This window comes from Alexandromys fortis, unplaced genomic scaffold (assembly GCF_014885135.2).
Source record: "Alexandromys fortis isolate MF-2015 unplaced genomic scaffold, M_Fortis_MF-2015_v1.1 scaffold_26, whole genome shotgun sequence".
In the NCBI taxonomy this organism is placed as follows: Eukaryota; Metazoa; Chordata; class Mammalia; order Rodentia; family Cricetidae; genus Alexandromys; species Alexandromys fortis.
In genome coordinates, this window is record NW_026067894.1 from 15138652 (window position 1) to 15166132 (window position 27481).

General features: G+C 53.3%; 1 protein-coding gene across 8 annotated transcripts; it reads left to right on the plus strand.

The window, feature by feature from the left end:
- The first annotated feature begins 3525 nt into the window (after positions 1–3525).
- Map7d1 (MAP7 domain containing 1) lies at positions 3526–27481 on the plus strand. Of its 8 annotated transcripts, none has more exons than XM_050153748.1 (18): positions 3526–3830; positions 17676–18026; positions 18186–18254; positions 18960–19123; positions 19781–19895; positions 21201–21311; positions 22532–22654; positions 22751–22914; positions 23023–23165; positions 24632–24960; positions 25196–25373; positions 25457–25595; positions 25684–25788; positions 26029–26082; positions 26248–26290; positions 26394–26484; positions 26600–26793; positions 26893–27481. In XM_050153748.1, exons 1-18 carry the CDS (start codon positions 3785–3787, stop codon positions 26901–26903), a joined length of 2430 nt encoding a protein of 809 aa, XP_050009705.1. In that variant the 5' UTR covers positions 3526–3784; the 3' UTR covers positions 26904–27481. The 8 variants fall into 8 exon arrangements, with proteins under 8 accessions (XP_050009705.1, XP_050009712.1, XP_050009689.1 ...); XM_050153755.1 differs by having other exon boundaries at positions 19781–19886; XM_050153732.1 differs by having other exon boundaries at positions 22532–22914.

Here is a 27481-nt window from a genome sequence, read left to right on the forward strand (position 1 = left end):
AGATTCGCCTGCCTCCGCCTCCCAAATGCTGAGATTAAAGGCATATGCTACCAGGTCCAGCAAGTCTTTATTTAACAAATAAATAAATAAAGCATCGCTAATCCTCAGTTGCTGGACTTGGGATCCTGATCAGTCACACAGGGGGAAAAGAGAAATGTCTACGCCACTTGCCTACCCCAACTGCAATGCAATAAGCAGCTCTGCTCTGGTTCCTGCAAGGCATCCCCCCAGGCTCCCCATGGGCCCATCAGCAGTGTCAGAAACCCTAGCCAGGAAACCTGCCCCTCCCATTGCCTAACTCCCAGATACCCTGCTAGTCCGAAGTACCAAAGATTGTGTAGGGGTACAGGAATAGGGAATCTGGAAGTCAAGGGCTCCTCAACTTTGGTACCCTGAACATTCTGTTGCAACTTTTTGTTGCAAGTGACAGACTGTGTGCTATAAAATGGTTAAGTCATATTCTTGTATTCCATTCACTGGATGCAAGTAGCACCCTCAGTTGTAACAACCAAATGTCATTAAACATTGACAAATGGCTCTAGAGCGTCTGTGTGCATGCAAAGCTGCCTTTGGTGGAGGACCATTGATGTAGTCTCTAATGCCAGGCCACCAGGCACCAGAGCGGCCCGATTCACAGAACTTCCCAATGTCAATCCTAGATGGTTAGATACAGCTGCAGATTCCCAGTTCTCATATCTTTCCCCAGCTTAGAATCTCTTGATCTCCAACAGCTCCCCAAGATCTGTATCTGCAAGTCAGTGGCATTTATGACCTCCCCCCACCCCATTTGAGTCCATCGTCCCCTCCTTTATTCTGGAACTCTTACCACTGTGAGAATTTTACCACTCCTAACTTTATTTTGTTCTTGGTAGTGGTGGTTTTTTGAGACAGGATTTCTCTGTGTAACCTTGGCTGTCCTGGAACTCACTCTGTAGATCAGGCTGGTCTCGAACTCACAGAGATCCCCCTGCCTCTGCTTCCCCTCTTGAGTGATGGGATTGCAGGCGTGTGCCACTACTGCCTGGCACTACGCCCACCTTTATTCAAGTAATAACCTCAGGCCCTGGGTTGAGAGGTAGAAGAACCACCCGGGGGTTTGGTCCCTTGCTGGGTTCTGCTCCTGAATTATTCAGTATAAACTCTGCAGGGCTCAGTGCAGGCCTAGGTCCAGCACTGGATGATGGCGACCTTTAGACCTCTGACCTCAGAAAGGATAGTCATGGATTCCATCATCCATATGGTCATCTTCTCCCCCAGATGGGATGACTAGCGGCAAATGTGGAGGTTTTTCTAATTCTCTTTTACATTTGAATTCCCCTCATCATCAAAACCATCATCATTACCATCATATTTACTCAGCACTTCCTAGATACCAGGCTCTTTGTTAAATATGATTTCATTTGTTTAGTCTTATCTAATTCTTAAAATGACCTCCAAAACACCTCATGTCACTGTTTTTTTTTAATTATTTATTTTTAGTGAAGCAAATCTCATGCATCCCAAGCTGTCCTCAAAGTTGCCCCTAGCCAGGGATTTTTATTTATTATAATGCTTTTTTTTTTTTTTTTTTTGAGGCCGAATTTCTCTGTGTAGCCCCAGCTGTCCTGGAACTTGCTCTGTAGACCAGGCTGGCCTCAAACTCACAGAGATCCTCCTGCCTCTGCCTCCAGAGTCCTGGAATTAAAGGTGTGCGCCACCACTGCCTGCTATTATAATGCTGTTTGAAGGAACTTTTCTTTATTATGCTCCATACTTTTAAAAAATTGGTGTCATATGCCTCTAACCCCAGCACTAAGAGGAAGGTGGAGATCTCTGTGCATTTCAAGGCCAGCCAAGTCTACGTAGTGAGTTCCAAGCCAGTCAGGGCTACATAGTAAGACGCTGTCTCCAACATATTCCCACATACGAGTGTAGAGATCAGAAAACAACTCTCAGAAATTGGTTCTCTTCTTCTACCACGTGGGTCCCAGGGATCCAATTCAGACCTTCAGGACTGGCTGAAAGAGCGTTTACCTACGGAGCATCTCCCAGAAGCAGATCCAGGACTTCTGATCCTCCTGCGTCCACCTTCCAAGTGCTGAGATTTCAGGCCCGTGCCATCCTACGTGGTTTATACGATGCTGTAGGTCAAACCCAGGGCTTTGTGCATGCTAGGCAGACACTGTCAACTCAGCTACACCCCAAGCCCCACGACTATTATTTTCTTGACTTCAGGGTTTCAGCAAAGTTGTCACTTAGTTAAGATTAGCTCTAGCTGTCAGCCTGAGCATCATCCTTTCCGAAGGTCACTCTCAGTCTCGGGTACACACACACACACAGGGTTCAAGGCTCCAGGCACGATACAGTTCTAGAGGCCACCGCTCCTAGGTTGCCTAAAACCTCTACCATCTCATCTTGTTCACACACCCTCTCTCTTTGAATGACTGCTCCGTGGAGGAGCTGCTATAAGGAAGGAGGGTCACGTGGGGAGGAGAAGGAGGGGAAGGGAAGACAGTGCCTCACTGGCCCTAATCTGTGAACAACTAGAGAACTAGAGAACTGACCTCCAGGTCAGGACAAAGAGCAGGGCCAGGGTAGGCAGAGCCCAGCTGCCCCTCCCTCCAGACTGGTCCTCCCTGCAGCTGCTGCACCGCCAGTATCGATCCACTTTCCCAGCAAGTTCTCTGCACCCTGTCCCAGGCCAGGCCTGGCTTGGCTTGAGGCCCTCATCTCAGCTGGCATGAACCAGGGGATAGGACAGTCCACTCCAGAGCGTTGGGCAGGGACATTTGGGGGGAGGAGGGTGAAGAGAGGCTTACTACCCTTTAACGCGACATGCCATGGGGGAGGGGGGGTCCTTTTGGAGAGATGCAAAGGGGTAGGGGTCTTCTGATGAAGGGAGGGGAGGGGAGGTTCAAGGCTAGGACCACCCAGTTTGGACCTGGGAGGGCCCCAGTAGATTAGAGACCTGAGTAAAGCAGCCCTGCAGGGCTGTAATTACCCCAGAGAAGCGGAGAAGACATCAACCCTAGGGTGCAAATGGAAAGGCGCCTTCGCAGCCATCACCAGAATAGAGAAAGGATAGCCCTTTGAGGGGTTTCCTTGAAACCGTTCTTCAGACCCTGCAACGTTCCCTAGGAAGATTTTGTCTGAAGCAGGCTTGGGAGAGAATTTAGACTTGATGCCCGGAGCCTTCAGCATCCAGGGTGGGAATGGGGGATCCCAACCCCGCTCCCCACTCCCCCAGTTCCAGCGGCGGGTGAGTCACCCCAGAGCTCCCTACATAGTCTTCAGGCGCGCGGCGCGTACCATCGCGCGGCCACAGGGGGAGACAGCGTAACCGGCATCGGTCTCCCAGCTCGGCGTCCGCTCTGCCGCGGGTACAGGAGGAGCATAGTGTGGTTAGCCTTATTGCACTGCAGGGCGGGGTCGGGGCCCTCGGGTTGTGCCCGAGGTGGCTCCGTACTCCATCACAGCGGGGGTGGACGTCCCCCGCGCACTTGGTACGTGCGGAGAGGCCAGGCCCAGCCCGGGCTGTACAATAGGGTTGGGCCGCGACCAGGACTGGGCCGGCGCGGGGCAAAGGAGCAGGATCGCGATTGCGGAGGACCGACAACGGGTAGCCGGCAACTCATAGCTTCACTGGCCACCAGCTTCGACCTCTTCCACACCGAGCGCGGCCGCCTCTAAGTCGTTGCCCGCCGGGCGGGCCGGGCGGGATGCGCCGCGGGACCCCCGTCCTGGCCTCGGGCCGTCGCCGCCGCCGCCGCTGAGACCCCCCAAAACCTCCATTGACGCCACAACCATGGAGAACGGCCCGCGTGCAGAGCCCGGGCCGGGAGCACCCGCAGGTAAGCCGGGAGCCACGCAAGAGAGAGCCCGGAGGGAGGCCGAGCAGCCTCGGGGCGGCCAAGGATGAGGCTGGCGGCTGGGCGGGGACCCCTCCCCCGCCGCGCCCTCTGACCACTTAGAAGTTTAAAAATAAAGGCTGCGGCGGCCGCGGCTCTGGGCCACGGACGCATCTTCTGACAGCTGCCTCCTCCCCCAACCTCGGCGCCGGGACGCACAGGGCATCGGGATCCGTGGGGACCCGGCTAGGGAATCGATGGGGTGACCCTTCTGCCGCAGCCCGGTGCCATCCTCTCTTCCCCACCCCCACTCTCCTTGGAGATCCACCCCAGACTCTGAAGATCCTCTTTTACTGAGCTGGAGCTGCTGTCCCTCTCTCCATCCTCCATGGGCACGTGTGACCTTAGCCTGAATGTGTGTGTTGGGGGGCTCAGATTCTCAGGTCTGGAACCCTACATGCCGAAGCTAGGCCCCTGTACCCCCACGCCCAGGCCCTGGCCCAGACCTCGCCCCCACCCCATCCGTCCAGCTGCCGCGCAAAGGGCCTGCTGCTGTTGCCGGCCGACCAGGAGGGGAGGGAGACGAGGGGGAGGTCTTTAGCAGTGGCTGCCAAGTAACCCGCCGGATAAAGGCGAGGGGGAGGGGGAGGCGGTATTGTTTGGGGCGCGGGCGGGAGCTGGGGAGTGGGCCGCCTTCCCTGAAGCCAGGCCTACTTGGAAGCCCACCCAGTCCGATTTGGGACAGGAGTGACAGAGGTAGATCTGCTGGCCCTGCCGGCACCACTTCACTTCTTTGGGGCGAGAGTCGTACTGTAGAATGAGGCGAAGGCTCAGGGATGGCACTCCCGGCATGCCACATCATTCCCCAGACTGAGGTTTTTGGATGCTAACACACACACACACACACACACACAACTTCCAGGCCCTGGACACCAAAGCTCTCCTTTTCACCCCTCACCCCACCAACCACCAGTGCCCTGAACTTCTGCAAATCCCATTCGATCTGGGAGCAGCTGATGAGGGGGTGGGGACAGAATTCTGGTTGGGCCTGGTGTTGAAGGCAGGACTCTTTCTTCCTGGAAGGGGAGGGAAAAAACATGAACACTGAGGACCCAATTCCTGACCCACTGACGCAGTTGGGGGGAGGTGGCCCCATCTCCCACCCACACCCCCAGCAAGTCCCTAGACTAATCCTGCCACCTCCCTGCCCCTCTGGGGTGTGGACCCAGGATGAAAGAGTGGCTATGGGTGTGGAGAGCACCCGGGATGAGGTGGGGTTGCTTGGCCGTGGGTGGGCTCCTCCCCGTGTCAGCGTGGGTACTTGGAGGGGACCGATGATGGCCTAAGAGGACAGAAGAGTGGTGGGTTTCTGGAGGTTTAAAGACTGTGTTGGCAACAAGGGTGGAGGGGTTTGTCCTGGCTCCATAGAGCCTGAGAGGGACCACCTAGGGAGGCCCAGCCTGGTCTATCCATCTGCTTACTGGCATTCTGCACCTGAGAGTCCTTGGCACTTGGTGCACAAAAGCCTGAACCAGGGCAGTAACACAGCCTCAGCACTGGATGGTTTATAATTAGGGCACTTGGATGGGTGACCCAGACTGAGTATGAGGGCAGGGGTGGGATGCGTGGCTTTAGTGAGGGCCTAGCTGAGGGTGGAGGGTCACCTGCAGGGGCCTGGGTTGGGACGACTCTTCTACTCACAAGAGTCTAGATGGAGTTACATGAGAAGCTGGGTCGGGATGGTGGCTTGTCCCTACTTAGTGAGAATCTAAAAGTGACCGGACCAATGACGTCTTGGGAGTAAATGATGTGCCCATAGTGTGTACCGGAGAGTTTGGGACAGTAGCCTGTCTTCTGAACGTTGGTGACATGACCCTGCTGACTTCAGGTACCTTTTGTGTACTTGTATGGTGAGCAGTAACAAACGGCAGACAGCATGGGGCAGGGGACAAGGGTGGCACCCACGTCAGAGTCAGAGGACCTGGATGGAAATCGCAGGCAGCTGTTTCCTGGCTCCTGCGGTGGAGCCAGTATTCCGCCCCTGGAAAACAGGGGACAGGGTTTGCCTGTGAGCCTCATGAGGTTGATGTGAGGGGCAGAGATGCTGAACCGAAGGAACCTGGCACGCAGGCACCAGACACCCTCAATAAAGTGTGATCACCGTGATTGTGGTTAGGCTCATTAGAACTGGTGCCAGCAGGGAGGCGTGAACTATGGCGGAGGGCAGGGCGGGAACTGGGAAGCAGCTTAGAGCCTAGACTCCAGAGTCAGTTCGAGCTCTATGTCATGACCTCCACTGTGTGATGGGGGCATTTCTAAACCCGACTCTCACGCTTTCCCATCTGCTAGAAATGATCCCTCAGAGGTATCAGACTCTTCAAAAGAGATGCACACATACACTCTTAGCCCCTGGTACCAGCCTAGGTTGGTTGGTTTTGGTTTTAGAAACCGGGTTTCTTTGTGTAGCCTTGGCTGCCCTGGAACTCACTCTGTAGACCAGGCTGGCTTCTAACTCACAGAGATCGGCCTGCCTCTGCCTCCTGAGTGCGGGGATTAAAGGCCACCAGTGCCTGGATTAGGTTTGTTTATTTCTGATATCATTCCTAATTCTGTCAGGAGTCTGAGGCCCAGAGACGGAGCACCATTAGAATGGTGTGAGGGTGAGCAGGGCAGAATACCAGAGGAGGGACTTCGGGACTTCTAGAGAGCTGTGAGGGAGCTGGAGTGTATCTGGAGGAGGGAAGGTGGGTTGCCAGACGCGATATAAGGCAGTGACAGGAGAGAAAACAGATTGTCCGGTGGCCCCACCATGACAGCATGGTGCTGGTGGTGCTGAGGCGGTAAACATTGACCGCTACCTACCGATTTAGTGAGGAAGAAGGCAGATGTGTTCTCTGAAGGGGTGTGTGCCAGCCCGCAGAGTGCTGCAGAGCATGGGATTTGTTTGTGGACCGCCTCACAGAGCAGGAGGAAGCCCTGGAGTGGACGGACCTAAAACACTAAGTAGAAATTGGGGAGACTGGCCCAATGGGCCACAGGTGTATGTGCAGCAGCCTGCTTGACTGACACCTCCTACTGACAGTTCCCCCTCCCTGGACTGGTGGGCTCAGTTTGAGGCCTTTAATGAGCCTCTAATGTGCAGTCACGCATATGCAAATGAGTAAGGGCGCTAGGCCAGCTTAGCCCTTTTCCCACTAAGGACGCCCGCTGGCTATTGTGGGACAGAGGTGAAGAAAGGAGCAGGAAGCCGAAAGCAGGGCTCTAGACTAGAGTGGTGGCCTTTGAGGGCTGTTGGAGCAGGTCTCAAATCTGACTGAGCTAGACCAGAGGTCATAAGCAGCTGGGAATCATGTCCTTGGGTCCCCTCTGGGACAGGGAGGGAGTCAGAGAGGCAGGCTTAAATAATGCAGCTTTGTTGACTGGTGGTGGCTCTGCCTGGCACCCCCTGGGCACAGCGTCCAACATCACCTCTCAGCTGCAGCTCTTCCCCAGGGGAGTGGGAGCTTGGGGTAGGAAGCTGATATTGCTGTTCCTCCCCAGCTGTCAGAGGAGACCTGGGGAAGGAAGTGATTCCTTGGCTCTCCAAATTTATTGTTATTGTCCCCCGAACCTGCCATTTGTTCATGGCCTTCACCGTGGCAGGCAGTATATCACGTGTACTCTCTCATTTGCTCCTCATGACAATCCCATGAGTAGGGACTAATTCTCTGCCCATTTTATGAATGAGACCCAGAGAGGCAAGGTTGCTTGCCTAAAGCCACACAGCTAGGAGCTGGCAGAGGCAAGATTTGAAGCTTAGGCACCAAATCTTTCTACAGAATTATGACCAAGCAAGCCAGTGACAGGGTCTGGACCGCCACGTTCCCAAAATTTACTTCAGTGGTCATCGTGGTTCAGGGGACCCCGGTCATGTTTTCTTGAAGACACTGGTAGAGGCAGCTAGCCCTTGGGTTCCCTGTGAAGACCATCAGCTGGGAACCAAGCACATTGGACTCTCGTGGTGACGACAGCCTAGCTAAATGCCCATTCCTCAGACATTGGGCTGCGGCTGAGGGAGGGACCTGGTGGAGCCTGAGCTGCGGGATGGGGTCATTTCCTGCCGCCTAAAATAACAGGAAGTGGGTGCTCCTGATTGGAGGCTAGGAAACAATGGCCGCTGGTCCTGCCAGGGAGCTCCTTCAGAGCCTGTCTCCCTAGGACTACGGAAGCTTCAGCCTAGCTTCAGGACCCTGCCTCCTACCTCCTGGGAGGCTGGCCTTTCTCAGTGCACTGCTTATTATGACTGCTAAGTTCCTCCAGGTCAGACCTAATGCTGCTTTTAGGAAACATCAAGAAACACCTGTCCTGGCCCGGTCAGGCATCCCTCGGGCTTTGTCCTTCCTAACCATCCTCATTCTCCCAGCCCAGATCTCTCCAGGCGAAGAGACCCAGGCAGACCCATCTGATAGCAGAGTGAGGGTCATGGAGACTTTAAGCTGAGCCTGTCCAAACCCCACCTTTACCCTTCCCTAGCTGTGTGGCTTTAGCAAGTGTCTCCATCTCAGAATTTGTTTTCCTGATTTGTAAAGTGGGGTAACAGTATCCCCCCCCCTTAGGATCGTATCAAAGATTGAATGAACTAATGAGGTTATATACTTAGCTGGGCCAGCCAGAAGCCTTAGCTGCTGTTATGAATCAGACTTCCTCTAGCCCCAGGTAAAGGAATGCCCTGAGGGGGGAGAGCAGAAGCCACGGGGACAAGGCTAGAGAAGTATGCAGGGGAAACTGGCTCTCTGTTTGCTGTGGTTCAGAGGGAGGACCTGGCTGCTTGTGGGCGTGCCTATGTGGGTACTTCTGTCTGTTTGAGTATCTGTGTTTCTGTGCATGTGTGGTATCAATCCAAGTCTATTCCGTGAGGGAGACACAAGAATGTCCTGTCTCATTGTGCGTGCTCTTGTCTATGTTGTCTGCTTCCGCTCTCGGGTGCTCGCTTTTGGTCTCTCTCTGATGTGTACCTCTCTGTCTCCATACGTCTGTCCTCCTGTCTTCTCTGTGGTCTAATGTTGACACCTCAGGTGCCATAGCAAGAACGGAGGTACTTATCTGTCCTGTGTCCTGTCTGTATCACGCCTCTGCGTCCCTGCTGCTCCCCTGAGCTCCCACCTGGAGAGACTCAGCTCTGCCTTGGAGATGGACCTCCCTTCCGGCCGCCTGTTGGCCAGCCTGGGCAGGAGCCTGCCTATCCTGCATTCCTGAGCTCTTAGCTCAAGGCCTGTCTGCCCCACCTGCACCCTTCACTTTTGTGGGGAACCACCCTGGGGGAGCCACCGAATCACTTCCTTCTTAAGGCACTGGTGGGAGCCTGAGGGAATGATGACGTACAGCTGACAGGAACAGCATGACATAAGATTTTGTCATCAAGCAACACTGGGGTTCAAACCCCGCCCCTGGCTTGAACAGTCTATTAATGTGAGTAACAGTTATCTTACCTGTGAAGGAGGCGGGGGGGGGGGGGGGGGGGGGGATGTATGATACTTTCCCTTTAGGGTGGTTATCAGAATCGAGTGACATGCGAGGACATGGCTTAGGAGTTGGCAGAGGACAGCAGGGTCTTGGTACAGTCATGACATTTCAAATTTAAAGAAACAGCCATGCCTGGGAGCACTTTGGAGGTCCTACTATGTACTCTCTCTTTTTCTTTGTTTTTTAAGGTAGGATTTCATGTAGCTGAGGCTAGCCTTGAACTTGATTCTCCTGCCTTCACCTATCAAGTACCGGAACATGGTGTATACCATCATGCCTAGCTTACAACACACTATATAAGTGGTTTTCCATGTCTGTCTATCTATCCATCCATCTACTTAGGTATTCACTGATCAGACATAGGTTTCTACTGTGAGCATGGTCTGTGTGTGCTACAGAAAAGACTAAGGCCTGATTTCTTCTCTTAGTGATAGTTTTTCCATGGGGCGGCATGGCGGGCAAATTATCAGTGCTGTGAGGGGCCACTGGCCCAGTAGGAGCTGGGGCGGCAGAAGAGAGAAACCTGCATGTAAGGACTGCCAGGAGACAGCAGCCGTGTGGCAGGCTCATGGAGGGGCTTGGCCCCCTTCCCTTAGCAGACCCCAGATGCAGGCCTTTTAAGAGCTCTTGAAAAGGCAGGACTTTGCGACACTACCTCGTAACCAGTTCCTGCACCTTTGCCCTGCAAGTGTTCTTCGTGCCAAGGAATAAATACAAATTATCTCTGCTTATCCAGTTCTTAGCAAACACTTCTGCTGGACAGCAACATAGCAGAAGAAAACTGGCAGCGGGTAAACCCTCCCAGTCTGGCACAGTCCAAAAGCAAGATAAAATTAAGTAAGCTAAGGATCATATTTGACTGAGTTGAATAATCAGAAAAGAATCAACCATATTTGTATAGAGAATTAAGCTGGGAATTCATTTGGATTAACACAAGCTGTCTCAGGTAATGCCATCCTGATGGCATTTTGTCAGCGTTGGCGTAATTCTGAGGGAATATTTGTGTTCAGGGTCAGTAGCCTGCCAGGTCACAAAAGTAGTTCCAAGCGTCCTGTTTGCCTCTTGAGAAATTTTTCTTGTTCAGCTGCTGGAGCAAACACTCATTATTGTTTTTATTAATGTCTACCTGAGTACCTTTGTCCAGGGTCCCACCCAAACTCCGCTGAGATGGAGGTCCTTTCTTCCTTTCAAGTGTTTAGCACTTCAGAATACATAGCCACGCAGTTTCTCTCTCTCTCTTTGTCTCTCTCTCTCTGTCTCTGTCTCTCTCTCTCTCTCAACAGGATCTCTCTGTTATATAGCTCTGACTGTCCTGAACTTGCTGTGTAGTCCTGACTTCTCTATGTAGACCACCAGGTTGGCCTCGAACTCACAGAAATCCTCCCTAGTGACGGATTAAAGGCCTGTGGCACCACACCCAACAGATCTGTTCTTTATGAGAGGAAACTTTTTCCTTCCTATACACCTGCTTCAGGCTAGGGTGGCTTCACTGCGTGGCATTCTCTTGTCAGTACTTTTTGACTGTCTCCTTGGACGTGGATGTGGCGTGGCATTGTGGTAGCTGCTGCTGAGGCAGAGCTGAGCCGAGCAGATGTGATGACCCAGCCCTTGGAGGGCTTCCTCACTGTTTCTCACTGTCGAGGAGGAAGGAACGACACAGAGAAGCTTGACAGTCTAGGACAGTGCTCCCAAGAGAAGCTCCTGGAGCAACAACTGTGTATCATAAAGAATTTTGTGACAATTGGAGAAGCCAAGGAATGCCTGTCTGAGGAAAAGGTGACTAAACCAGAGGAGAAGGAAGAGTTAGCGAAGAGAAGAAGGGAAAGAGCATGAGCAAAGGCCCTGTGGCAAGAGGAGCTTGGGTAGTTATCAGAATGGAAAGGAAGGTCGGGAGAGTTAGAGTTCAGGGGACAAGCAGGGATCAGGGAAGGTAGAGATTGAAGACAAGTGGTGAAGGGAGACCGGGCCTTTAGCCTATGCCAGAGCTGGGACCTCAGCTCTGGTGTCTCAGTTCTGTCCTCAGAGCAGATGACACCATCGAAGTTTCAGGTTTCAGTGGAGAGCAGAGTAGGAATTGGGTGTGGCAGAGCAGGACTCTGAAGTCCTCCAGGTAAGGAATGGTGATGCTCTCTGCCAGGGTGGGGCTTCATTTCCCAGGTACTTATTTATGGGGCATTTATGTCCCCATCTCTGTTGGTGCTAAGGATAAAATGAGAGGAACAGTTGTAGCCCTGGGGACCATAGGCTAACAGTGGGGACACTGTAAGATGGGATTTGTGAACCAAACGTGGTGGCACACAGCTGTCACCCCAGGTTTTCAGGAGAATAGCTGGAGCTCTAGGAGTTGACACAGCCTAGGCAACATATCAGAACCCTGTTTCTAAAAAGAGGCTTTGGTGGTGACCAGTTCTAGAAGGTGCTGCTTTGCCAGTGATGTCAGATTCCATTGGCCTCTGCCCCCTCCAACGTCAAGCCTCCAAATAAGTGATTTTACCACTAAACATTAGACAAATATAAATAAAGAAAACAAAGGGCTGAAGAGATTGCACAGGGGAAAATTCCCCGTGCTGCTCTTCTGGAGGACCAGAGTTTGGTTCCCAGTACCCACGTCAGCTGGCCTGCAGTTGCCAGGAACTCCAGCTCCAGGGAGCTCCAGGGGATCCAGTGCCCTCTACGGCCTATGGACACGTGGCGCAAGTGCACACACACACCATAAACGAAAGAGAGATCTCAAAAAGGAAATGAAGAAAAGCTTGGTAAGCCCAGCTGCTCAGCCAGGTGGGACAGGAGGACTGAGGTTTCAAGGCCTGGCTGGACTCTAGAGTGAGTCCTGAGTCAGGGCGGGCATAAAAGTGGCAAAAGCTGAGGTTACAGCTCGGTGGTAGAATATTGGTATTGGCTTAGGATGTCAGAGGCTCTGGGGTCAAGCCCAGCCCTAGTACTGAAAAGCAAACAAAAATGAGGTTGGTGCTTATCTAGAGTGACTGGTAAAGGACAATAGAACAGAGGAGAGGGAGATTTAATTATGGTCTTTGGTTTTAAATTTACTGTTATATGTGGTGTGTGTATGTGTGTGTGTACAGGTGTGCACCGACACAGCATGGTGTGGGATCCAGGGATAGATTCAGGTTATCAGGCTTGCACAGCAAGTGTTTTTACGCACTGAGCCATCTCACTGGCACTCCAGTTTGTAGTTTTAAATCAAGGCAGGCCTCACTGAGAAACGAGACCTGCAGGGGGTGAGGGAGTGAGCCTGGCTGAAGCTGGGGACAAAGATATTCCTACAGGACTTGCAAGTTGCAGCCCAATGCGGAGGGACCTAGGGAGGGTGGCTGGAGGGGCTGAACTCCGGAGAAAGGGAATTGGGAAGATGATGTCTGAGAAGTTACAGGCTGGAGAGTCTGTGCTCCATTGTGGCCTCTTTGGGTTTCATCTTCATGAGATGGGGGTATGTTCCGGGGATTTCAGGAAAGAATGACGTGGTGTGACTCATTGTTAATTGATCCCTCCAGCTGCTGCGTTGAGAAAAGAGCAAGGGACCAGGGCAAGAAATGGAAAGGGGTGGGCCAAGGTGATGGGAACTGAGGTAGTGCTGGGCGGTGGAGGCGCATGCCTTTAATCCCAGCACTCGGGAGGCGGAGGCAGGTGGATCTCTCTAAATTGAGGCCAGCCTGGTCTACAGAGAAGTCCTGTCTCAAAAAAGGAAGGAAGGAAGGGAGGGAGGGAGGGAGAAAGAGAGAGAAATGGAAGTAGTGAAAAGTGATTGGATTTGGGGTACGTCGTGAAAAAAAAAAATCCCAGAAGATTGGCTCAGATTAGCCGATCCGAAATGACTCCGAGGTCTGGGAAGTTGCCACAGCTGTGCTGGGAAAAACTGAAGCAGGAGGAGTGGTTACCTTTGTGACATCTATGAGACATCTGGGGTGTCAGGTAGGGAGGTACAGGGGTGAAACTGGTCCTCCAGGGAGAAGTCTGGGCTGGAGAAACAAATTTGGTTGCTGTCAGCACAGGGATGGTTTTTAGGGCTGTGAGTCTGGGTGACGTCACCACGGAATGTGGGGCCAGAGAAGAAGTGAACTCCTGGCAGCCCTGGGGCACACAGCACTGTGGAGAGGTTAGGAAGTCAGGGAGGGGTGGCAGAGCGACACAAGTCCCAGCCGGCAAAGCAGAAGGGAAGCCCCACCTGAAGTCTGTCTTCTCCAAAGCGGAGCAAAGCATCCCAGGGCCGGCCGTGTCAGTGTGGCTGGTGGGTCAGGTAAGCACGAAACGAATAGCCAGCTCCGAGATTAACGTCCTGGGGGCCCTGCTGACCTGGAGGAGGTCTGGCAGAGGGGGTGTGGATGGCTTCTTCAGGACGGGTGCTGCTCGAGGAGGCCAGTGATGGTGTCCCCAGTAACCATCTGTGTCTGTGATGGTGTCATCGCCACAGCCAGGCCTTGACAACATCTGATGCCATATGCCCCGCTCCTCCCAGCTTCTCTCCGTCTCGGTAGTCGAGCCCTACTTAGACACTCACCGTCTTACCTGGTGGGTGTGATTTGCCTGGGTGTAGACAAACACCCGCCTACCAGTTTCCTTGCAACACCTGTTAGCACACACAGGTGCTTGAGGAAGGGCACCACACAAAGCCTCGCCCTCAGCTTTTAAAATAAGACTTTACACACCTAAATTTTGGACTCAGGCAACTTGGGTTCAAATCCCGTTCCACCAAATACTGTTTTTTATAACCCTGAACAAATCCTTTCATGGAATGAGCTTTGTTTGCCTCGTCTGTGGAATGGGGGAAGATGGTATCCCCCAGTGAATAGCAGGCCTTCACTCAGTGGCTGCCACTAGTGTTGCCTGGCGAAGTCAGTTCAGGAATTTGCACCTGGCTGGGAGGTGACTAGGCACAGCTCTGGCTGGTATGAAGAGCTGGGTCACCTGTTAAGGAGCTGTCAGGGTTGAGGGTCATGAGAGAAGACAAGGCCTCAGCTTGGGCTCTTGCCTGCAGCCCAGGAAGCTGGGACAGGAAGGAGTAAAAGTAAAAACCTGGGGTGGTGTAATTGCCTAACGTCCACACTGTTTACCTTGATGCTAGAGTCTGTGGAGAAGGGCCTAGAGCCTTGGTTCTCAGCTTTCCTGTGCTGTGAGCCTTTAATACAGTTCCTCATACAGACCCCAGCTAGATTATACCATTGCTACTTCACAACTTTAATTTTGCTACTATTGTGAATCGTAATGTAAATGTCTGATATGCGACCCCTGTGTGGGTTTGTGACTCACTTGCTGAGAACCACTAGCCTAGACTCTGCTGATGATACCGGGTTCAAATCCAGGTTGGGTCACTTCCTAGCCTCATATTCTCAAGCTGGGTGTGGTGGCAGGTGCTCAGAATCCTAGCACTCAGAAGGAGGCAAGAGCACACCAGTTCTCCCAGGCCAGGCTAGCCCTCATAGTGAGTCCTTGTCTCAGAGGAAACAAAAAGGACTCCCCCTAGTCTGTCCGTCTCTTTACTTTCTTTTCTGATTTTTTTTTAAAGACAGGGTTTTGAGGCACGATTAATAAAAACTCAGGGAGAGAAATTGGGGTTCAACCTGAAGATCCAAAAGGCAAAGCAGCCAGTCACTGGCTCTTACCTCTACCTCAGTCTGAAATGGCAATCCTGCCTCCAGAAATCTCAGAATGAGACTATGTCTGAGAGCTGTCTCCTTCTGTTTTATAATCCTCTCTAGTTCTGGGATTAAAGGCATGTGCCACTACTGCCTGGTTTCTATGGCAAATTAGTGTGGCTACTGGGATTAAAGGTGTGTGTCACCACTGCCTGGTCTATAAGGGTGACCAGTGTGGCTGTTTTACTTTTCTGATCCTCAGGCAAGTTTAACTTATTAAAATACAAGTAAAATGCCACTACAGGGTTTCTCTGTGTAGCTTTAGAGCGTGTCCTGGAACTTGCTCTGTAGACCAGGCTGGCCTCAAATTCACAGAGATCCACCTGCCTCTGCCTCCCAAGGCTGGGATTAAAGGTGAATGCCATCACCACCTGGCTGTGCTTTACTTTCTTGTCTTTATGAACACGTCTTTATATGTCTTTTCTATGTGTAGTATGTCTTTATAACGTCTCCTTCATAAACAACGAGGATAGAACTAGAGCATTTGGCTTTACATGTAGGGAGCACTCAGTAAAATACGAGTGTCGGTGGCGGTGCCTGCCTTTAGTCTTAGCACCTGGGAGGCAGAGGCAGCTGGGTCTCTTGTCCGATTGGGGACAGCCTGATCTACATAGCAGTTCTAGGACAGCTAGGGCTGCATAGAGAGCCAGTCTTCATGCATGTGCGAACGTCAGTGGCTATATCTAATCTCACAATGCTGTGTCGTAGGTAGTATGAGCAGCTGTAGCACAGAGCAGGTCTACAATTGTCCAAGGTCACTCAGTCTGCAGGGAGGCTGGGATCCATGCTTGCATCGTCGTCGGGCTTTGAGCCCAAACCATCAGAAGCCTTCCTCCCAGAAGAGGGTCTTTAGAGAACCAAAGACAGTTCCCTGGGTGTCTCCTCCCTGCACACAAAACCTTTCCCAGGAATGGGGAGTTTGTGTGTCCTGAGAGAGCCAGAGTTCCCAGAACAGAGGACTCAACATGGCAGAGGGCCCCAGGAAGAGTGAAAATGTTACCCATGATACTGCCTAGTCCTATCTATCAGTGCTGTGTCCTCACTGACTCCCTAAGTGGCCAGAGGTCCCCTGCAGATGGCATAAGGGCTCACCATGAGAAGAATTCTCTCTAGGAGAGCAGTTGACCCAAGTCCTGCAGGGAAAGGGAGGTAGAAGTGCGACACTAGGTTCGTTGTACCCATTCCACACGTGAGAAAACAGAAGTTTGGATTTGAGTGGCTTGCCTCCCTGTCCTGAGACAGCACAATTAGAACAGGCCATTAGCCTGATGTCTGGTTTTAATCTGTCCTTTGGTGTGACATGCACATGTGAATGCATACACGTTCTCTTTTTTGTGACAAGCTGGTCTAGAATTTGTTGTGTAGCTAGGTTGACCTCGAACTCACAGCACTCCTTCTCCCTCAGCCTCCCAAGTGCTGAAATTAACAAGTGTGTACCACCATGCATGGATGAATAGTTATGCTGGGAGGGGGGCGCATTGTCTTACTTCAGACTTGTTACAGCGTCCGACTGGCCTTAAACTCACAGCAGTCCTCCTGTCTTAGCTCTCCTAGGGCTAAAACTAGAGGTGTGTGCCACCACCACGTCTAGCAATATTCATACTTTTTAAAAAGATTCATTTATATATACATGTGTCTGTGTGTGAGTATTTTGTCTATGTGCAACACATGCTTGTCTAATGGCAGAAGAAACCAGAAGAGGGTGTCAGAGACTGGCATTACATATGATTGTGGGCTACCATGAGAGTGCTAGGAACTGAACCAGGTCCTCTGCAATAATAAGTGCTCTTAGCCATTGAGCTATCTCTCTAGCCGCTGATATTCATAGCTTTAAAGACTAAGTCTAAGGGTTACACACCGACAGTCTATAGATGGTTACCTATCTCACTGATGCCTTTGGCCATGCAGATATCCTAGAGGTACCATGCTGTTGCCCTTCCTCTTGGTTGGCCCCATGTGCCCAGCCCTGACGTACTCTGTGAACCAACCAGCCTTTGGGTTGGACAGTGTGACCAGAGGCAGAGCAGAAAGATGATGAAGGGGCAGCAGGGCGTCTCAACGGGTAAATCATCAGCCTCGGAGCCTGATGACCTGAGTTCTGTCCCCAGGATCTGCATGGTGAAAGGAGAGAGCCAGTTCTCACAAGTTCTCTGACATTCACATATACACCGTGGCATGTGTCCTCCCATACATACACACACCCACATACACGTAGGTGAATAAATGTAATTTTTTTTTAAAGGGAAGAAAAGGAGGTAAGGGAGACAGACATAGGAGCCAGTGATCACCATTTGGTGCTACAAATTTCTTCTCAGTCTCCCAGCATACCGTGCTCCATCTGCCCCTTTGCAGCCTGCTCTTCCCTGCCAGACCCTTTCTTTGCTTTGCCAACTCCTGCTTATCCTTCAGATCATTTCTCCATGTGTAGGTTAACCATGGCTGCTGTGCGGTGCTGGACGCGGTACTTCCTCTCTGCTGGCATTTGTCTGTCTGCCCTACTGGAGGGTGAGCTCCCTAGGGGCAGAAATCCTGGCTGTCCCCTCACCATTATGTCATTAATATCTGGGATAGTAGGCCTGGCACATGGATCGAATATCCACGAATGAATGAATAAATCCATCGGAGAGATTGCTGTGCGATCATCAGTACATGTGTTCAGTCTGACCCTCCTTTCCTCTCTCTTATGATCTTTCAGCTATGATAGCCAGGATTCCCGCAGAGCCAAGACCTTCTCCAGAAGGCGACCCCTCCCCTCCACCACCACCAACACCGATGTCAGCCTTGGTTCCTGACACTCCCCCAGACACCCCTCCTGCCTTGAAGAATGCCACTAGTCCTAAGCAGCTCCCATTGGAACCAGAGACTCCCACCGGGCAGATCTCGCCTCGGCCAGCTCCTCCACAGGAAGACTCCCCATCCTCAGAAGCAAAGAGCAGGGGACCCACCCCACCAGCCTCAGGCCCACGGGACGCCAGGCCTTCTCGAAGAAGTAGCCAGCCATCCCCAACAGCAGTACCAGCCTCTGACAGCCCTCCCACCAAGCAAGGTATTTGTGATGTCCCTAGTGCTGAGCCGTGGGTTGGTCATCTGGAGTCTTCTTTGCCATGCAGGATGAGGCCAGGAAGATGAGGTGGGGCCAGAGGGAACACTGAAGCCATTTGCCCCAGGAAACCATCTGACCCTCTCTGTTCTTCCCTCTGCTCAGATGTAAAGAAGGCAGGAGAGAGACACAAGCTTGCCAAAGAGCGACGAGAAGAGCGGGCCAAGTACCTGGGTGAGTGTTTGGGTAGCATTATCATCTTCATCGACATTCCCCAGCCTCCTGTGAATAAATACTACAGACCCTTCTAGAATACTGTGTGTGTGCTGGCCTCACGAAATCCTCAGCATAGTTTGAGGAGGAATCAGGTTTGAAGAGATGACATCACTTGCCTGAGAGCTAGTGGGTAGTTGAGATCAGACCCAGACAGACCCTGTATCTTACAGTAGATCTCAACCTGTGGGCCATGACCCCCATGGGGTCGTATATCTGATATCCTGCATATCAAATATTTCTATTATGATTCATGACTGTAGCAAAATTACAGTTATGAAATAGTGACAAAATAATTGTGTGGTTGAGGCTCACCATAGGATGAGGCACTGTATTCAAGGGTCACAACCTTAGGAAGGTTGAGAACCGCTGCTCTGAATATACTATCATGTGCTGAAATCTGTCTAGTAGCCCCCAAGTCATGTGCAGGAGAGTCTCACGCTGGTGGACTCCCTTGCCCTCCAGCCTGAGAGATGTGAGTTCAGTGGGGGCAGCAGGTTTCCCTAGACCTGCCTTCAGGAAGCTCTGAACTACGAAGGGAACTTCATAGAGGCAGGCTGAAAAGGGATGGTCCAGGACTGGGGTGGCAGACTGCTGCTGGGAGCTGCTTCAGGCTCAGGCCTGCCGCAGAACCCCCTAGGTCATGCCCCCTCATCTCTACCCCAGCGGCCAAGAAGGCAGTGTGGCTGGAGAAGGAGGAGAAGGCCAAGGCGCTTCGGGAGAAGCAGCTCCAGGAGCGCCGACGACGATTGGAGGAGCAGCGGCTTAAAGCCGAGCAGCGCCGGGCTGCCCTGGAGGAGCGGCAGAGGCAGAAGCTTGAGAAAAACAAGGTTTGTTCTTGGCAGGCCCAACAGAGTTCACACAGATCCGCAGGTCTGCATAGATGTATGTCCTCTGGTGGTCTGTGTAGTAGAAAAGTACATCCACACATCCACACATGTCCCCATGTGCTCTGTGCCTAGGCAGTCCCTTCTGCATCCACCTCTGTGGCCCTGCCCCCGTGTGTCCATGCAGTTGCGCTGGCTCCCACATGTGTTTGTGACAGGCCCAAGGCTCTGGTCTACGTATGGAGATGTGTGTCTGGGAACAATCCTACTTCCGTCACATGGGTAGAGTCTAGTTTGAGCATTGTTGAGGCTATGAAGGATACGAGAGCCTAGCCTGTCTGGTAGCCTCAGCCAACAAAAAAAAAGGGGGGGGGACAGATCTAAGATCAAGATCCCCAATGCTAGGGAGACATAACCCCTGCCCAGGAACCCCAGGCAAGGAGAGTCCCACCCATCTCAGGAAGTGACTCAAGGCCAAGAAAAGCTCTTCAAGAACTGTGGAGAGGATCTGTCTATTGCACATGGGCTTGAATCACGACAGAGTCAGTAACCTTGGTTACCTGCAGTGAGTCAGGGAGAACTTAGGATGGGGGAGGACTTTCTCCCAGATATGGTGGCCGATCCTGAGTCCAGACCTCTCTTTTCCTCATTGGCTCCCAGGAACGCTATGAAGCAGCCATCCAACGGTCAGTGAAGAAGACCTGGGCTGAAATCCGGCAGCAGCGCTGGTCCTGGGCAGGGGCCCTGCACCACAGCTCCCCTGGACGTAAGACTAGTGAGTGGGCTGGAAGTGCTGGCGGGTGGCTGGGCAGAGCTGGGGCCTGCTGAGATGGGGGAGGAACATTTTACACACAAGGTGCTCGCTATTCCCTGCAGCAGGTGTGTCTTGCTTCATGTGTCTTCCAGAATGGCCTGTAAGCCACCCAATGTGTCACCTGGGTTTGCTCCTCAAACCTGTGTCATCTTAGGAGTTGCTTAACATGCCTTCCTCCTACCAATTACTGTTAGTTGATGATGTGTAGAAAGAGGACTTTAATACCCTGTAGATCCTGGATGCTTTTAAAAAAAAACTGTCATCCTCTGTTTGGAAGGTAGTTTTGTCTGAGTTTTCTTTGCATAGGCGCGTGGTGGATTTTGGTCGGATTCCTTGCTGGCATGCACATACCACTGCGCTTGGACGTCTATGCAATGACAAGGTCCATAGCTCATGTATCTCACCTAGTGTGTGTGCCCATAGAAGTGCGTGTAGCCCACTCTGTGAGGCTGTGTTTTAGGTTGTGTGCCTCCGGGAGGCTCCTTAGTCAGATTTAGGTTCAAACTCTGATACTTGTGTGACCTTTAACTTGTCAAATCTCACTTTCTTCATGTGTAAAATGGGGATAACAGCACTGCTTGGCCTCCAAGGTTGTGGGTAGATGTTTGGAGGATCAAGTGAGGTAACATGTATGTGGTGCCCAGCACAGTGCCTGGCCCATGGTAAGCTGTCATAACTGTCATGGCTAGGTCACTTCATTTTGTTTCTGCCTGTGTGCATCTTACATGTGTTCCTCTGTCTGTGCATGTCTACATACATACGTGCATGAATAAGTATTCACCTCTCTATATGCCCGTGTTTGCATGTCTTTGTGTGTCTGGAGAAATATGTGGAACTCTAAACTGTGTAGGTCTTCTGTTTAGGAACGTCTTTGCATTGTCCCAGGATGTGGGTGTTGTATCCATAGCGCCTTGGCTGGGCAGTGTCAGCAAGTGCCAGTGTTGGGTGGTTGTGGGGAGGGGTTGCAGCACCCAGCCCAAGGCAATGGCTTCCCTTGGTCTGGCCAGAAAGGCTGTAGTTCTAGTTTTCCACCATTTCTTCCCTCTGCTCCATCTTCATTGGCTCCCCCAATCAAGGTTGTTTCTATCACCTCCCTTGTCCCCTCTCCCTCCCAGGGCCAAGTCAAGCCTCCTCTTCCCCATCCATCCTAGCCTGCCCGCTCCTTCCTCTCCCACCCCGCCCTCAGAGCATCCTGCATGGAAGGCCTCAGTGCCCCCCCTGGCTCCCTTCTGGCCCGGCCCTAATGCCGTGTCTTTTCCCCTCCAGGTGGGAGCAGGTGCTCCGTGTCGGCAGTAAACCTGCCCAAACACGTGGACTCTATAATCAACAAGCGGCTCTCAAAGTCCTCTGCCACGCTCTGGAACTCCCCCAGTAGAAGTAAGAGGAGGCTCAGCCTTCCCCCTCCAGAGCCCCTTGTAGCCAGCCAGCCCCCTCCAGAGCTCATCCCTGGAGCGCTCATACTCCAGGTCCAGCCCTACTGTATCCCACCCGGGGCTCTGTGCCCTTTGGAGGAGCCGGCATTTGGGTCTGGACCCCAGGACATAGTAGTGTCCTGTAGGATAGGAGAACAGACACAAAGGATTATGGCCTAGAGGGCTGAAAGCCTGGCAGGGGCTAAGGGCTGGGGTGGCAGTGGGCAGTCAGCTTCATCTCTAACCACAGCCAGCTGGCCGGGGCCAGCCTTAGGCAGGTGGCTTTGCCCCCATGTGTCAGGCTAGCCTGGATACTAAGGTGGGGCTGTTCTGGCTCCACCCTGGAGGGCCATGCAACCCTGCCATCTCTGCCTCTAGAACACCTGCTTTGTCCTTGGATGGGTCCAAAGTAGGGACCCACCAAGGTGGCACAGCTCCTGCGTTCCCACCATGCTCTGGTGCTTCCATCTGAAAGAACCATGGCTAAAGTTATTTATAAGTTTCTCTAGCTTTTATTTGGTTGTTCTGTCGCCTAGCAACCAAATCAGCTGCTGCACCAACCCCACCTGACTGAAGCTTAAAAATAACCCAGCAGCTGAAGGGACAGAGCAGGGTGGCCTAGGGCAACCGGGCCCTCCAGCAGCCTCTCTGGCACACTCCTAACGGCTGGTTGGAGGAGCACAAGGACCCTCACTCCCCCAAATCCAGGAAGCATGCCTCCCCCAGGCCAGCATGATGAGATCAGGAGAGGCAGGCCCTGCTGTGGGACCTGGGAGAGGGCAGCGGGGTCGTCCCTAGATCCTGCTATGGCTCCTTCCTTTGCTCACAGTTTTGAGCCCTCTCACCTGGGGAGAAGGGTAGGTGGCTCTCCTAAAGTGATGCAGGGCAGGGCGTTGGCTAGGACCCCCTCCCCCACCGGTTTTGGGAATTGAACCTAGGGCCTCTTGCATGACAGCCAAGCGCTCTTCCTCTGAGATATATTCCCAGTCCCTTGCTCAGTGTGTTGTTGCCTGTGTCTGCAAAAGGAGGACCACTTCTCAGGAAGAAATGTGTGGCCCTGCGTGACTTGGGGTGGGGCTGACAGTCCTCTTGAGAATCCTTGGGCTCTTCTTGGGTTCAGTTCCTAGTCCCCACCTGTGCCTCCGCCTGCCTTGACCTGCTCTGCGTGGTTCTCCCCCCCCCCAGATCGCAGCCTGCAGCTGAGCGCTTGGGAGAGCAGCATTGTGGATCGTCTGATGACGCCCACCCTCTCCTTCCTGGCTCGGAGTCGCAGCGCGGTTACACTGCCCAGAAACGGCCGGGACCAGGGTAGGGGCAGCAGCGCTGGGAGACGCCCCACAAGGGGCCGGGCAGGGGCCAGCCTCGCGCCTGGGCCACACTCCGACCGCACTCATCCCTCTGCAGCCGTGCCAGTGTGCCCTCGCTCAGCCTCCGCCAGCCCGCTAACGCCTTGTAGCGCCCCTCGGAGCGCGCACCGCTGCACCCCGTCTGGGGAGCGCGCGGAGCGACGCAAGTCCGGTGCCGGCGGCAGCCCCGCATTGGCCCGCCGCCGGTTGGAAGCCACACCGGTGAGTAGCCCGCAGCTCACGGTGGGGACAGGCGCGATTGGGCTGGAGCGCGACCGCGGCTGACCTCTCCTCCTCCTCCTCCTCCTCGCTCCTATCCCGCGCCTCCAGGTGCAGAAAAAGGAGAAGAAGGACAAGGAGCGGGAAAACGAGAAAGAAAAGAGCGCCCTAGCCCGGGAGCGCCTCAAGAAGCGGCAATCGCTACCAGCCTCTGTGCGACCCAGGCTCTCCGCAGCCGCCGGTGCTGAGCTCAGGTGGGCGGGGCTCCGCGCCTCACCTGGCCATTCGCTCTGTCAATCATTCCCAAATACTTGAAGTTACTAAAGGGCAGGTTTTCCATTTTCTTGCCCCCCGTTTTTCCTTTTCTCTTTGCTCTCCCGCGCCCCGACACACTTTTTTTTTTTTTTTGAGACAAAGCTCCAACTCTTGACCCTCCTACCCCAGACTCTTACTTCATAAACTGAGTACTGGGAATAGAATCCTCAGCCTCCTGCATGCTAGGCAAGCACCCCATCACTGAGTCTTTTTCGTAGTTTGTTTAAGACAGTGTTTCACTAAGTTGCCCAACCTTGAACCTGTGATTCTTCTAAAGTAGCCAGGGTTATATCAAACCTGTGCCATCATACCTTCCCAATGTGTGTATATGTGTGCGCGTGTGCGCGCACGTGTCAGAAGCCCACTCTTGGAAATCAGTTCTCACTCAACCATGTAGGTTGCAGGAGTTGCGCTCAGGTTGTCAGGCTTGGTGGCAAGCCCCTTTGCCTGCTGAGCCATCTCACTGGTCCCTTTTGTTTGTCGGGCAAGAACATCATGTGTCCAAGACTGACCTCTAATTAGCTCGATAGCCAACGATGACCTTGAACTTATGAGCCTCTGCCCCCACCGCTCACGTGCTGGCGTTAAAGGGCCGTGTGCACGCTCAGCAAGAGTTCTACCCACCCACCCCTTGGTTTGTTTGTTTTGTTTTTATGAGGCAGGGTCTCCTTATGTAGCTCAGGTTGCCCTTGAACTAATGGTATAGCCTGGGCTGGCCACAAACCCCTGGCTGTCTTCCTGCCCTGGACTTTCACTTTTTCTCTTCTTTATTTCCGTTATCCTCTATTCCCCCTCCCCCTTTTTCTCTCTCTTTTCTTTTTTTGATTATGGACATGCACCCCCACCCCCAATTTCTAAGACAGTAGCACCCGATAAGCAATTCAGAACGTACTTGATCAGTGACCGACTTACCCTGTGGTGTTCTGGGTGCTGAGAACACTGAGCTAAACCAGGCCTACTAAGTGTGCATGCTGCTGGGGAGGCAGATGTTAGGCAAAGCTCTCACAATGAATTTATAATTGCAAACTGGGATATAGGCACTAAGAAGAAAGGATAGCACTGTGAGTGGATAGGAGGGGATGCAGCCCAGCCCACAGAAAGTAATATTGGAGGCTGGTAAGATGGCGCAATGAGTAAAGGCCTTTGCTATGCAAGCATTATGAGCTGAGTTAAATCCCTGGAATCCATGGAAAGATGCAAAGAAAGAACCACCTCACAGCTGCCTTCTGACTTCCACAAGCACGCTCACACATGCATGCTCACACATGCATGCCCCACACAATAACAACAAGTAATCTTTTTCTTTTTTTTAAGGGAATACGTCACCAAAGAAGTGACATGCTGGGGGAGGGAGTGCCCGCCCAGGTGCTTTGCCTCCCATTCTAACCCCTTTCTTCTCTCTTAGCCCTAAGTCCAAGGCCCGGCCATCTTCTCCCTCTACAACCTGGCACAGACCTGCCTCCCCCTGCCCCAGCCCAGGACCAGGCCATGCCCTTCCTCCAAAACCACCATCCCCCCGAAGCACCACCGCATCACCCAAGGGGCGGGTTCGGAGGAAGGAGGAGGCAAAAGAGAGCCCCAGCCCATCAGGGCCTGAGGACAAGAACCGCAGCAAGAGCAGAACCATTGAGGAGAAGGAGCCAGCGGCCCCAGCTTCACCAGCGCCCTCCCCAGTGCCCTCCCCGACCCCAGCCCAGCCTCAGAAGGAGCAGCCCTCAACAGAGATCCCTGCAGGTGCACAGAGAGAGGGTGGGCGGGGCAGAGGTGCCATCTTTTCCTGTGTCAGACACTAGTGCAGAGGGACAGGAAGGGGGATCTCCTGCCCGTAACAGGCCAAGTCTCAGACAGTGATGGCAGCAATTGGGTTGAATGAGTGGGTCACTGAGGTCCTGAAAGCATATGGGTATACAGGGGTGATGGAGGTGCCTGCACCCGTGTGTGCTGACTCCTGGTCTTGATCTTCCTCCAGATACCACTGTCCAGACTGCCCCTCCTACCACTGCTCCCCCGGTGACCCCTAGCAAACCTATGGCCGGCACCACAGACCGGGAAGAAGCCACTCGGCTCCTGGCTGAGAAGCGGCGCCAGGCTCGGGAACAGAGGGAACGCGAAGAACAGGAGCGGAAGCTGCAGGCTGAAAGGGACAAGTAAGTGTGACCTCAGGGACTATGAGGGCCCTTGTAGCATCCAAAAAGGTGAAAACCAGGCTTGAATTTTCTGAATTCTCCAGACGAATGCGGGAGGAGCAGCTGGCACGGGAGGCGGAGGCCCGGGCTGAACGCGAGGCTGAGGCCCGGAGACGGGAGGAGCAGGAGGCTCGAGAGAAGGCGCAGGCTGAGCAGGAGGAGCAGGAGCGGCTGCAGAAGCAGGTGCCCAGGCCGGTCGGAGGGCTGATCTTGGCTGGCTCTGAGTGGGTTTGGGCAGGAGGGAACCCAAAGCTATGGTGATCTTTGGTAGAAAGAGGAAGCCGAAGCTCGGTCCCGGGAAGAAGCTGAGCGCCAGCGCCTGGAGCGGGAAAAGCACTTCCAGAAGGAGGAGCAGGAGAGACAAGAGCGAAGAAAGGTGTGTAGTGCCAGTGGGGTCTGGGGCGGGGTCGGGGTCTGGGGCGGGGCCTTCATGGGGCGGGGCCTGGGGCTGGCCTCAGTTCCTGCAAATGGTAGCCCAGACCTGGGCTTGAATTTGTAGAAGATAGAACAAGGAAGAACTGGTCAGAGCTGAGAGCTACCAGCCCTAGAATAGGGCCAGCTGGTGAGAAGTTGAGGGTGAGGTTTGTGGGCTAACTACTGTGGGATCTCCTCACAGCGGCTGGAGGAGATAATGAAGAGGACCCGGAAGTCAGAAGCTGCTGAAACCAAGGTCAGGATTCTCAGGTTGGGGAGTGAGCGTTGGGGAAAGGAGGTTACCGAAAAGCCTCCAGAGTCGAGGAAGAGTGTGGTAGGGAGGCTTGTCTGTGTCTGGGCAGGGAGGGCAGAGCAGTAGAATGGGTCCACGTAGCCCTGACAGCGCTTCCCTTTCAAACAGAAGCGGGATGGAAAGGAGCCCACGGTCAACAATTCCGGCCCAGGTAACGCCCCCGCTCTTCTCACTTCCTTTGCTCTGGTCACCCCTGAGCTCCAGCCCCACCCTTCATCCGCCCCTAACTGATGGCCATTTCTTCGCTGTGATAGACCCTGTGAAAGCTGCAGAGAACCGGCCCTCCGGGCTACAGAAGGATTCTGTCCAGAAAGAGGAGCTGGCCCCTCAGGAGCCACAGTGGAGGTACCAGCTCCCAACCCCAGGGACTCTGAGCCAGGCAGGCAGCTGTCGGCTGGAGCTATGGACTATGGGCTTCTCAGGGAGGTGAATTACTAACCCTGGACCCCTACATCCACAGTCTGCCAAGCAAGGAGATGCCAGGGTCCCTGGTAAATGGCCTGCAGCCTCTCCCAGCGCACCAGGAGAACGGCTTCTCCCCAAAGGGAACCGCTGGAGATAAAGGTCTGGGTCGAACACCAGAGGGACTCCTCCCATTTGCAGAGGCAGAAGCCTTCCTCAAGAAAGCAGTGGTGCAGCCCCCACAGGTCACAGGTAGGGACTATGGGAACTCTGGCTCTTGGACCGGCTGTACCCCACCCATCCCTGCTGGGACTTCTCAGCCCTGACCTTTTCCCCTCTCCTTTCCCTCAGAAGTCCTTTAAGCAATTGCCTTGGACCCGGGTGCAACTGCGAACGTTTCTTTGCATCAGCTCTTGGGTGTCTGGAAGAGAAAGAGACAGAACAAAGATGGACGTGGCCTGGGCCCCGGGGGTGGGTCCTCACTGTTGTTTTTAATCTGCACCTTATAGACTGATATGTCTCTGGCGGGAAGCAGACCCTGCCGCTCAGTGCACCCGTGTGCCACACACTCAGACACCCATCTTACCCATACACACATACACTCATAGCTCTCTGGCCTCCCCTGGGGAGGGACCACTTATAGTATTTGCCTTGGTTTGGTGGGGTACGGTGGATGTGAATATGTAAATAGCCGTGTTCAGACACCTCTACGTGGAGGAGGCGGGGACAGGAGGCAGTCCCTCTTCCCAAGGCTCCCTGGGAAGGTCTTCCTCTATTTAACTGTAACCGAGGGGGAACCCAGGTCTGGGAAGAGGGGGAACACCTTGGGCTACAGAATACTGGTTGCTTGAGGGGTAATGGCCCCTGTCCTCGCCTGGAATCAGTGTTATTCCATCTGATCAAACTTCTCCGGAAATAAAGTGAGAATAATTCTGCCAAA

Coding starts and splice junctions, on each gene's coding strand:
- Map7d1 (XM_050153732.1), top strand. CDS start 3,785: ATGGAGAACGGCCCGCGTGCAGAGCCCGGGCCGGGAGCACCCGCAG. Junction 18,027..18,185: donor CAGCCCTCCCACCAAGCAAG/GTATTTGTGATG, acceptor CCCTCTGCTCAG/ATGTAAAGAAGGCAGGAGAG. Junction 21,312..22,531: donor CTGGAACTCCCCCAGTAGAA/GTAAGAGGAGGC, acceptor CCCCCCCCCCAG/ATCGCAGCCTGCAGCTGAGC.